Below are 12,744 nucleotides of genomic sequence, written 5' to 3'. Positions count from 1 at the left end.
CTACCCCATCCAAAGAGCATCCCAATTCCCCTCCACCCTATCCTTGTAATTCCGAACTCACCATGGCTAACCCACCTAGCCTGCATATCCTTGGACTCTACAGGGTAATTCGGCATGGCCAATCCTCCTGACCTGCCGAAGTTTGGACTGTGGGAGGAGACTGGGGCACCTCAAGGAAACTCACACAGGCATGAGGAGAACATGCAAACTCCACACAGTCGCCCAAGGCTGGAATCAAACACATGTCACTGGCGCTGTGAGGCAACAAGGCAATAGTTTTTGATTTTCCAATATTTAGTGAAGGAAATCTCTGTTTATTCAGTAATGGACACTAGGCAAGTAGTCTGATGATTAAGCAACAGGAGACGAGTCAAGTAAGATGGTGAAGCAGAAGACTAGAGACAATGTATTGCATTCTTTTTCTGAATTTGATGTCTTTTATTTCTATTCTCAGCCTATTGGATAAAGCTCCAGATGGACTTATATTTATCGTTCTGTGTTTCATCATAAGGTCATTGGATGCAATAGGGTTTTCTGGGTGTGTTACTGCATCATTTTCAATTCTTGCTGCAACATTCCCAAACAACGTGGCCACGATAATGGTATGAATGAATTCAATTCTTTTAGTAATGTCACTAATGTATAACTCTCAGTCTACCAATAAGATTAGCAATTATTTATGGCATTTGTATGGACCTTGTTTTAACATAAGTATATTTGTTTATTTTTATTATGTATATATAAATAATACAAGGATGTAGTTGGAAGAATAGTTTTAAGAATATCATTGATTTTAGTTTGTTCTTTATTTTATCGGTTATTCCTTCTTTCTCCACCATTCTAGCAATTCCACTGCCCAGCCAAGAAAAAGGCCGCATAAGGAGATATTAGGTCAGATGGTGAAAGAGTTGAGTTTTAAGGAGGGTCTTATTGCAGAAATGTTGGGAGGGGATTCCAGAGCTTCAGGCCCTGGGAAAGTGAACATGTGGTGCCTCGTGTTCGAATGAGTAAAATCATGGATGTGCAAGAGGCTAGAATTTTAGGAGTGCTTACATCTCCAGAATTATGGGGCTGGAGGAGATTACATAGATTGGGAGGGACAACAGCAATTTAAAAATGAGAAGGAGAATTTATATGCAAAACATTGTTTGCTTACAAGTCTTTGTAAGCCAGCAGGCACAAGTGGTGTTTCAGCATCATACTGCTGTAAAAGACATGGGCAACAGGGTTAGATTATGGAGACAGTAGGAACTGCTGATGCTAGAGAATCTAAAATAACAAGGTGTAGAGCTGGATGAATACAGCAGGGCAAGCAGCATCAGAGGAGCAGGAAAGCTGATGTTTCGGGTCAAGACACTTCTTCAGAAATTGGGGAGGGGAATGGAATTCTGAAATGAATAGGGAGAGAGGGGGAGGCGGATAGAAGATGGATAAAGGAGAAGATAGGTAGAGTGGAGACAGACAGGTCAAAGAGGCGGGGTTGGAGTCAGTAAAGGTGAATGTAGGTGGGGAGTTAGGGAAGGGATAGGTCAGTCCAGGGAGGATCAGTGGTATCACTGTGGCACTGCGGGAGGCCCAGGATGGACATGTTGTCTGAGGAATGGGAGGGGGAGTTGAAATGGTTCGTGACTGGGAGGTAGAGTTGTTTAGTGCGAACTGAGCGTAGGTATTCCGTAAAGTGGCCCCCAAGCCTCTGCTTGGTTTCCCTGATGTAGAGGAGGTCACAACGGGAACAGAGGATACAATGTACCACATTAGCAGATGTGCAGGTGAACATCTGTTTGATGTGAAACGTCTTCTTAGGGCCTGGGATGGGGATGATCTAGGGGCAGATGTAGCACTTCCTGAGGTTGCAGGGAAAAGTGCCAGGTGTGGTGGGGCTGGTGGAGAGCATGGAGTGGACAAGTGAATCACAGAGAGAGTGGTCCCTCCAGAAAGCAGATAAGGGTGGGGAGGGAAAAACATCTTTGGTAGTGGGGTCAGATTGCATATGGTGGAAGTGTTGGAGGATGATGCATTGGATTTGGAGGTTGGTGGGGTGGTACGTGTGGACGAGGGGGATTCTGTTTTGGTTGTTATCGCGGGTAGGGGGTGTGAGTGATGAGTTGCTGGAAATGTGAAAGACACGCTCGAGGGCGTTTTTGACCCCTGTGGAGGGGAAGTTGCGATCCTTGGAAGAACGAGGAAATCTGGGATGTCCGGGCGTGGAATGTCTAATCTCGGAAGCAGAGATGGTCCAAGTGAACTTAAGGTTGGGGTGGAAGCTGTTAGTGAAGTGGGTGAACTGTTTGAACTCCTCATGGGAACACGAGGCAGAGCTGATACAGTCATCAACATAACGGAGGAAGAGGTGGGGTTTAGGGCCGGTGTAGGTACAGAAGAGGGACTGTTCCATGTAACCTACAAAGAGGCAGGCATAGCTTGGGCCCATGTGGGTACCCATGGCCACCCCCTTTGTCTGTAGGAAGTGGGAGGAGTTGAAGGAGAAATTGTTGAGGGTGAGGATGAGTTTGAATAAGCAGATGAGGGTGCCAGTGGAGGGGGACTGGTCGGGCCTGCGGAACAGGAAGAAGCACAGGTCCTTCAGGCCATCTGCATGGGGAATGCAAGTGTACACAGACTGGATGTCCATGGTGAAGATGAGGTGTTGGGGATGACGGATTTGGAAGTTTTGGAGGAGGTGGAGGGCATGGTGGTGTTACGGACGTAGGTGGGGAGCTCCTGGACCAAGGGGGAGAAAATGGATTCGAGATAATGGAGATGAGTTTCGTGGGGCAGGAGCAGGCGGAGACAATGGGTCGGCCAGGGTAGTCAGCTTTGTGGATTTTGGGAAGGAGATAGAAGCAGGCAGTGCAGGGTTGGGGAGCTATGAGGTTAGAGGCTGTGGGTTGGAGGTCACCTGAAGTGATGAGGTTGTGAATAATCTGGGAGGTGATTGTTTGGTGGTCGGGCTTGGGATCATGAGCAAAGGGATGGTAGGAGGAGGTGTCAGAGAGCTGGCATCTGGCCACGGTAATGTAGAGGTCAGTGCTCCATACTACAACTGCCCCTCCCTTGTCTGCGTGTTTATGGTGAGGTTAGGGTTAGAGCGGAGGGCTGCACGTTCTGTTGGGGAGAGATTGGAGTAGGTGAGAGGAGTGGAGAGGTTGACGCGATTGATGTCTTACCGGCAGTTAGAGATGAAGAGCTCGAGGAAGGGTGGCAGGCCTTGGGATGGTGTCCAGGAGGAGAGGGTGTGTTGGAGGCGCGAAAAAGGGTCAGTAGAGGGAGGGTTAGGCTCACGATTAAAGATGTAAGCGCGGATGTGGTGGAAAAACTGTTCAACGTACGAACGTGAATTGTATTCGTTGATGTTTGGGTGGAGGGGGACAAAGGTGAGCCGTTACTGAGGACTGACCATTTGTCCTCAGTATGGTGGAGGTCGGGGGGGATGGTGAAGACTCGGCAGGGCTGGGTGATACTGTCTCCTCTGGAGCTGCTGGCTGTGGAGGTAGTGGGCGGAGCGACGTCAGAGATGGGTGGAGCGACATAGGCTGGTAAATCTTGGATGTTGGTGGCAACGGTGTCCTCAATGTCTGTGGTGTCAGCCTCAGAAACGGAGGCGGCAGCATCAGCAGCAGTGTCGATGGCATTGGCTGTACCGGAAGTAGCATACCGGCTGATTTAATTAAGTTTACGAAGGGTGTGAGGGCCACCAACGAAGATTATGTCGGAATAGTTAGGTTTAGAGGAAACCAAGGAATGAATGAGGTTTCCAGTGGCAGATGAGCTGAAACAGTGAATGGTGTTACAGAGATTAGAAGCTAATTTTGGAATCAAATGTGATAGCAAGGTAATGAATCCACTGGCTGAACTCCACAATATTGCCAGGTAAAGGAACTGTAGCCATTGTTTTACGTTCACCATAATCTCTGTTCTCTAGCTACTGATTCCGTCTTCCCAGTGTTCTTTCTGATCCTCACTTTGAGATCTCAGCTAATTTCAGTAAATGTGTCAATGCAACATGTGGCTACAAGACCATAAGTCAAAAAAGAAAGAATTAACCAGTTCCTATTCTTGACTTTTATCCAGCTATTCCTCCATCATATAGTAGAATTGAATGTTAGAGGAGGACAACATTTGCCTCCATTGTGTTAATCCTCCAAACAACTGTCCAATCAATAATCATTCATGGATAATGCCCATTTTTTAAAATAGTGAAGGTCTGTGGGATGATGCCTTGCCATTTGAGAAGAGAGTGAAGAAACCTGGAAGAGAAAATCCTGTTAAAGCTGACAATACTTTATAATAAAATAGTAAATGTAATTTATTTATGATTTTGTATTTCCAGCAAACAAAGCACTAACACATAAACTATAATTTTTTTTTCAGGGACTTCTAGAAATATTCACTGGGCTTGGCCTAGTATTAGGTCCACCTGTTGGAGGTTTTCTGTACCAGATGTTTGGATATGAAGTTCCTTTCATTGCACTAGGATGTATCGTTCTTTCAATGGTACCTTTGAACATGTGTATTCTACCAAATTATGGTAAAGCTCTCCATTTTAACTTACCTGTAAAAATATTGTTAAACTTTATCAGAAAAAAAAACAGAAATTGCTGGAAAAGCTCAGCAAATCTGGCAGCATTTGTGGAGAGAAATCAGAGTTAACATTTCAGGTCAAGTGACCTTTCCTCAAGACTGATTATAGCTAGGAAAATGTCGGGTAGGGCGATGGGGTAAGGAGTAAACAATAGGTGAAGATAGAGCCCAAAGAGAGAAAAGAATGGTTGGACAGACAAAGGAGTGGATAATGACCTCGCTATGAGGGTAAATAGCTATTTGCAGACTGATAGTGTTTAACAGTGGGAGACTATGTGATAACAAGGCCCTTTATGGAGTTTGAGGTAAGGACGTGGGAGAGCTGGAGGCTTAAAGTTGCTGAACTCAATGTTGAGTCCAGAAGGATGCAAGGGTTCCCAAGTGGAAAATGAACTGCTGTTCTTCCAACTTGCGCTGTGCTTCATTGGAGCATTGCAACAAGCCTGAGATAGAGATGTTGGCCAAGGAACAGCATGGTGTGTTAAAGTGGCAGGCAACTAGAAGCTTAGAATGTTTCTTTTCTCTTTTGCACTCAGAACGTAGGTGTTCTGCAAAGCGGTCACTTAGTCTACGCTTTGTTTCCCCCATGTGGAGGAGACCACATTGTGAGAAGCGAATGCAGTAGACTACATTGTGTGAAGCACAGGTAAAGTGCTGCTTCACCTGGAAGGTGTATTTGGGCCCTTGGACACTGAGGAGGGAGGAAGTAAATGGACACCAGTGGTTACAAGGACAGCTACCATGGGGCTGTATGGGTCATATTGGGAGCGAAGGAAGAGTGGTCCAGGGTGTCTGGGAGGGAACAGTCCCTGCAAGAGGTGAACAACGGATGGGAGGGGAATATTTGTCTGTTGGTGACATCTCATTGGAGGTAGGGGAGATGCTGGCTAATGATCCTCAGGATGTGAATGCTGGTGGAATGGTAGATAAGGACAAGGAGTCCCTATTGCTGTTTGCAAGAAGGAAGAGAGGGCAGGAGATGGGTCAGATCCAGCTGAGGATGGACAATGGTGCTGTGGAATCCTTGGTTGAGAAAGAAGTCGGCTGTTTCAGAGGCTTCCTTGTCGAAGTTGGCATCCTCAGAAAAGATTCTTGTTAAACTTTATGTTGGATGGCTGCCATAGACAAGTACCTTAATGTCTTTTTGTCCAATTAGTTGTGGCATTTGGAAATTTCTTGGAAATTGTAAGATAATAATTGCATTTTTTGGTCAAAAATAGCTGAAATTCACTTAATACCTCAGCAGTTAAGCTGTAAATAATTGAGTTAAATAAATCAGGACCTAAATAGCGATTTGAGGAAGCCTCTGAAATAGCCAACTTCTTTCTCAACTGAGAATTCAACTGGCCATCAAAGCTGAATTGAGTCTTTAAATCTGGGGAAAATTTAGACTTGGTTTTTGTACCTGATTATTTTCAAGTTATGCTATACAGATGTAAGGTGAGAACAGGACTGGACTTGGCTGTGGCACCTCTTGTGGTCAAAATGTCTGCTGAAGCTCTGCCTGAGTGTTCAAACAATGTATGGCCAGTTAAGCAAATTATTGGAAGTTGTTCAGTGCCATTAAAGCCTTGTCCTGCAAATGTTGAACTCCTTCAGGATGGAATGGGTGAATATTACCAGAAATATTTCTTTGGAGAACAGCCAGAGATTAATTGCAAATCAAACAGGTGAAAATCTGAATTCACCATGTATGGAATTGATGTGACGTGAAAGAATATTTGGTTTGTTTTTGGTGGTCAGCAAATGTTCGATGTAGCTTCACTCTTTTCTCCTTTGCACACATCTGAAAAGGTAATGCTCAAAATATCCAGAGGGTAAATTTGAAATTATCCTTAAAAAGGGAGTAAACCAGCCAGTAGGGGATTAGGGTATAATAATATTTCGAACTGTGAGCAGATTTGAACATTCTTCTGTTCTGAGAAATCTGCTAATGCAAATGTTATTTAGATATTAGAGTGCAAATGTATAAATTTACAAGCATTGACTATGGCCTCCGAGAAGTAAAGAAGGTAAAAATCAAAAATTTAGCAGCTAAATAAATGAAATTCATTAATTTTTTTATATTTGTTGTTAGGTTGTTCAGGTAGGTCAAGGGATTCATTTAAAGTTTGTTACTAGAAAACAAAGTACAGTGGATGCTGGAGATCTGAAATGAAAACAGAAATTGCTGGCAAATTAAGCAGATTTGGCAGCATCTGTGGGAAGAAAGCAGAATTAATGTTTCAAGTCCAATGTCTTTTCATCAGTTCTGACGAAGTCACCAGTGAGACCTTGGAGTGCAGGTTTATAGTTCCTTGAAAGCAGAGTAGCAGGTAGATAGGATAATGAAGAAGGCATTTGGTATGCTTACGTTTATTGATCAGTACATTTAGTACACGAGTTGGGAAGTCATGTTACAGCTGTACAGGATAGCAGTTCGGCCACTATTGGAATACTGTGGTGCAATTCTGGTCTCCCTGCTGTAGGAAGGATGTTGTGAAATTTGAAAGGGTTCAGAAAAAATTTACAGGGATGTTGCCAGATTTGGAGGGTTTGAGTTATAGGGAGAGATTGAATAGACTGGGGCTATTTTCCCTGGAGCGTCAGAGGCTGAGCGGTGATCCTACAGGGATTTATAAAAGCATGAGGGGCATGGATAGGGTAAATGGCCAAAATCTTTTCCCCAGGGTGGTGGAGTCAAAAATTCGAGGGCTTAAGTTTTTAAGGTGAGAGGGGAAAGATTCAAAGAGGCAACTTTTTCCACAGAGAGGGTGGTGCTTGTAGGGAATGAGTTGCCAGAGGAAGTGGTGGAGGCTGGTGCAATTATAACACTTAAAAGGCATCTGGATGGGTGTATAGATCGGAAGAGTTTAGAGGGCTATGGGCCAAATGCTGGCAAATGGGACTAGATTTATTTCCGATATCTAGTTGGCTGATTCGGATTGAAGGGTCTGTTTCCATGCTTTATATAAGAACATAAGAACTAGGAGCAGGAGTAGGCCATCTGGCCCCTCGAGCCTGCCCCACCATGACTCTTTGATTTGAAACTTGAACTAAAAATTTTGTTATTGCTGTTTTTAAGTTGAAAAGCAAATAGAATCATGCAGCACAGAGATAGAGCCTTTGGTTCGCTCATCTATGCTGACCAAGTTTCCCAAATTAAACTAGTTCCATTTGCCTGCATTTGGCACATATCCTTCTAAACTTTCTCTATTCAGGTACCTGTCTAAGTATCTTTTAAGTGTATCTATACCTGCGTGTACCACTTCCTCTGGCACTTATAAACCACTCTGTGAGAAACCATTGCCTCGCAGGTGTCTCAATTTTTTTTCTCCTCTCCCATTAAAAATATACCCTCTAGTTTTGAATTCCCTCAGCCCTTGAAAAGGGACATTTGCTATTGACCTTATCTATGCCCTCAGGATTTTATGAATTTCAATGAGGTCATCCTTCAACTTCCTACGCTCCAGAGAAAAAGTCCCAGTCTATCCAGTCTCTCCTTCTAACTTAAACCTTCCATTCAGAGCCACATCTTGGTAAATCATTTCCGAACCCTCTCTAATATCATTCCAATAGCAGGGCAACTGGAACTGTACACAGTATTCCAAATGTGGCATCAATGTCTTGTATAGCCTCAACATGAAATCCTAACTTCTTTAAAATCCAAAAGGACTGTGGATGCTGTTCATCAGGAACAAAAAACAGAAGCCGTTGGAAAAGCTAAGCAGATCTGGCAGCATCTGTGGAGAAAAAAAAAAGTGAACATTTTGGGCCTGGTGACCCTTTCGCAGAATTATATGTTGATCAAAGTTGTTGTTTTTCCAGGTGGAATTGCCAGCAGAGTGTCATTTTGGAAACTACTTGCAATCCCCAAGGTAACACTTGTGTGCCTGATTGTATTTTCTATAAGTTCTTGTATTGGCTTTCTGGATCCCACTATATCGCTGTTTGTAACTGAGAAGGTAAGAATTCCTGTCTCTGAATTTCCTCATTTTTATTGTTGTGTTTGCTTAAGCTCACTATACTTGAAAGTGGAGAAATGAGTGGCCAATTCCTTCCAGCCCAGCCAGATCTAACTTGCATATTCTAGCGGGTAGTGAAGGTGTCCAGTAGCCCATCTACCATCTATCTTGAGGCCAATAAGTAACCAAGTTAGTGGCTGCTTATGCACTCAAATTCTGTCTCCGTGTTTACAATAAACATGCAGCAGGTAAAAGCAGAAGTAAGGTGCACAACTTGGAATGCTTTCTTTAGGAAGGATCAACCTCTAGTTCAGTGGAAATACCCCTTCGATACAAAGACTGTAACCCACATGAATATTACACTCCCCCACGACCCCGTTATGAACCATAAACACAGTCACAATCAAGTGGATCGATTGACCTTGTTTCTATGCTCTAAATTCAGTCTTGGCCTAGAATGGTCTCAAGGGGCTGAAATTCTCACTTTGTTATGTTTTAATAATTAGGTGAGGATGTCATCAAAATGTGAACCTTCAAGTAATCATACCAAACCACTGATACACATTTAGCTAAATGGCCTTACAGTAGTTATGAATATTAATAGAAACCTTACAGCATCCAACATGCGATGTAAAATTCTGCTAATATGTACCATTGGATTTTATAAATTTAACACCAGAAATCAAATAGAAGTCAGGCTTTTTTGAGGATGGATTATTTAACAGTACAGAAGAGTGACATGTCATAATATGATTAACATTTTTTAAAAAATTATTTTGACTGCTGGATTAAACCCCAGTGAATGTTCCTTAAGGTATGATTTGATCAGTGTTGAATATAGTCTTTTGTTTATTCTCCAGTTCAACTTGCACTCTGGATATATAGGACTAGTATTTCTAGGATTCGCTGTGTCATATGCTCTATCCTCTCCATTACTTGGATATTTAAGTGATAATCTACCAGTAAGTATGCAGAATAGCTTGGATGTCTTTTGTGTTTTGAAACTTTTATTTTCTAAATGCAGATTCATTATCACTCATAATAAATACCTCCCGTTCTATTGATTTTGTTAGTGTTTAAACAAATTTGATTTTTAATACTTTGATTTACAGCATTTACTCAAATCAATCATTTCAGCTTATGAATGTGCATATGACAGTTTGTCTTATTTCAAAGCTTGCTTGTAATATCATTTCTATAAATAAAATAAACATGATTTAAGATTGATTCACTGGTGATTGAGCCACGGCTGAAATCTAAGGATTGTGGGTTCAGTCTCATTCCCTAGGATTGAGTACAAAAAGGAAGACCGACACTGCAGTGCAGGACAGCCCAATCTGCCCTCTGAGGTGTAAGTTTATTTTTTAAAAAATTTGATTGGGGGATATAAAAAAATTTCCATATTCTCCTGGCCAACATCCCTCAAAAACAGATTATCCAGCCATTATTTTATTGCAGGTTGAGGGAATATTCCATATGTAAATTGGCTGTTGTGTTTAACACAATATGATGGTGATTACACTACAATGAAATCTCATTGCCTCGAAAACATTTTGGAATTACTGTAACCATGAATGTAAAGTAAACTGAACATTTAATATGTCATTAAACTGCTTTTTTTTGGTCAAAGCTGGGGCTCAGGAGTTGGACATTAAAAGGAAGTGAATGGGGTAATCAAAGCTACTGTGAATGCAAGGGTCAGGGAGGAAAGTGGTGAGTAAGAGGGACAGGCAGTGGATGGGTCGTGGAACAGGAGGTTGGGGGAAGCATGAGGGGTAGGGGAGCGGGGGTCACAGATGAGATAAGAGGGAGGGTTGGGGAGCAGAAGTCACTCCACATTGTGCTATTAGTTTAATGGTTTCTTAAAAAAAATTCTGGTGTTTTTGACACTAGAAACAACAATGGCAAGAGCAGCTAGTTGAGCTCTGAAGTATATAGTGCTAGACAGATTCTGTGACATGTGAGGGAATCAACAAGAGGGAAAAAACTCATTTGATTCCATCCTCAGCAAGCTGCCTGCCTCACATGCAGCTGTCCAGGACAGTATTGGTAAGAGTGACCACAGTCCTTGTTAAGATGAAGGACCACTTTTACATTGATAATGCCTCACATTGTGTTGTGTAGCATTATCACTGTGCTAAATGGGTCAGACTTTGATCAAATCTTTTAACTCAAGACTGGGCATTCATGAGACACTATGGGCCATCAATTGCAACAGAATTGTACTCCAACACAATCTGCAATCATGGCCAGGTATATGCCCCACTCAACCATTACCACCAAGCCAAGGGACCAATCCTGGTTTAATGAAGCATGCAGGAGGGCATGCTAAGAGTAGCACACTTGAGCAGTCGTACCTATAAATGAGAGGTCTACCCGCTGAAGCTACAAAACAGGACTGCTTGCAAGCTGAACAGAGTTAGCAGTGAGTGAGAGAGCAAACTCACTGGAGAATGAAGTTCCACAAACATCCTGGTCATCAGTGATGGTGGAGCCCAGCACATTAGTGCAATACACAAGGTTGAATCATTCAAAACAATCCAACCAACACTGATTGGCACCACATCCGCTCTCCCCACTAATGACACTCAGCAGCAGTGTGTACTGTTGTCAAGATGCACTGAAAAGACTCACCAAATATCTTTAAACAGTATTCATGACCACTACCATCTATAATGACAAGGACAGCTGATACTTGGGAATACTGCCACCTGCATGTTTCCATCAAAGTCACACGCCATTCAGACTTGGAAATATAGCACCATTCCTTTCACTGTTGCTGAGTCAAAATTCTGAAATTCCCTCCCTGTCAGTGTTGAGAGTGTACCTACAGCAAGGACTGCAGCAGTTCAAGTAGGCAGCTTGCTAACACCTTCTCAAGGGCAACTAGGATTGGCAATGAATGCTGGTTAAGCCCAGATTGCTCACACCCATAATGAATAGTGAATAAAAAAACAAATTAGAAAACAAGACAACACTGTGCGTACCTTTATCTTGTTGAGTTAACTCCACCTCATTACCATCACACATATCTTCGTGGAGGTTTTGCTTTGCCTAGTTAATGTTCTCAATTACAAGATAAGAGCATACATCTCAGTGACTAGGTTTCAGGCCAATCTATGTCCAGCAATGTACTCCAAAATCTCTGTTCATATTTTGAGAGCTGAGACAAATTCTCCCACCACAGTTGAGGCATCCAAAATATTTTACAGCAATCAATAACATTCTAAATAAAACAGACCTCACATTCTTTACCAAATGTCAACCCACCTCATCTACCTTTTCTAAAATTCCTGGAACAAAAACAGAAGTTGCTCACAAAGCTCAGCAGGGCTGGCAGAATGTGTGACAAGAAGTCAGAGTTAACATTTTGGTTCCAGTGACCCTTCATCAGAACTGATGGTAGCTAGGAAAATGTTTGTTTTTATGCAGAAGATAGGGTGGGTGGAGGGGATAAGGAGTAAATGATAGGTGGAGATAGAGCCCAAAGAGAGAAAAGCACATTTGGAGAAAGGAGTGGATAATAATTAGGCTAGAGGGATTAACGGCTGTTAATGGGGACTGTAATTGGCTAACAATGGCTTGTGTTTAATAGCATGCCATGTGATAACAGGGCCAGATGTGTGGAGATTGGGGTAAGGACATGGGAAAGCTGAAGCCCAAAAATTGTTGAACTCAGTATCGAGTCCAGAGAGCTGTAGAGTTCCCAAGGGAGAAATGAGGTCTGTTCTATCAGCTTGAGCTGAGCTTTGCTGGAGCTCTGCAGCAAGCCTGAGACAAATGTTGGCAACATAAAATTCTAGAATCTGGAATCACATCTAACTGTGTACCAAGTCTCATTGTGATCTGCCCATTAGTTTTTATGAAGGTCAAACAGACTGATAATCAGGAACAGAAACATATTTAAAACACGAAAGAACTGCGGATGCTGTGAATCAGGAACAAAAACAAAATTGCTGGAATAGCTCAGCAGGTCTGGCAGCATCTGTGAAGGAAAAAAACAGAGTTAAAGTTTCGGGTCCGGTGACCCTGCTCAGAAATGTTAACTCTATCTTTTCCATCACAGAAATATTTTTAAACTGCTGAGTATAATCATCCCCTTTATTGCTTCACAGCATGAAAGAATTTGCAAGAAAATTGAATTAAAATAGCTTCATTTTGTGATAGTTTATCAACTCTGCATTTCTGTGATGAGGTCAAACTCTGATTCATGAAGAGA

General features: G+C 42.5%; 1 protein-coding gene across 9 annotated transcripts in view; it reads left to right on the top strand.

Moving 5' to 3' along the window:
• slc18b1 (solute carrier family 18 member B1) overlaps nt 1–12,744 on the top strand; it is a 41,514-nt gene that overhangs the window by 16,662 nt on the left and 12,108 nt on the right. For 7 of the 9 annotated variants that reach the window (XM_048530644.1, XM_048530646.2, XM_048530643.2 and 4 more), the window contains 4 exons: nt 455–602; nt 4,372–4,528; nt 8,389–8,525; nt 9,386–9,487. In XM_048530644.1, the coding sequence (XP_048386601.1) occupies nt 455–602; nt 4,372–4,528; nt 8,389–8,525; nt 9,386–9,487 (544 nt within the window). The remainder of the gene's footprint in view (nt 1–454; nt 603–4,371; nt 4,529–8,388; nt 8,526–9,385; nt 9,488–12,744) is intronic. The other 2 variants (XM_048530647.2, XM_048530642.2) reach the window with 2 other exon arrangements.

The sequence above is a fragment of the Stegostoma tigrinum genome, chromosome 4, assembly GCF_030684315.1.
Source record: "Stegostoma tigrinum isolate sSteTig4 chromosome 4, sSteTig4.hap1, whole genome shotgun sequence".
NCBI classification, from domain to species: domain Eukaryota; kingdom Metazoa; phylum Chordata; class Chondrichthyes; order Orectolobiformes; family Stegostomatidae; genus Stegostoma; species Stegostoma tigrinum.
This window is presented reverse-complemented; position numbering and strand designations above follow the sequence as displayed.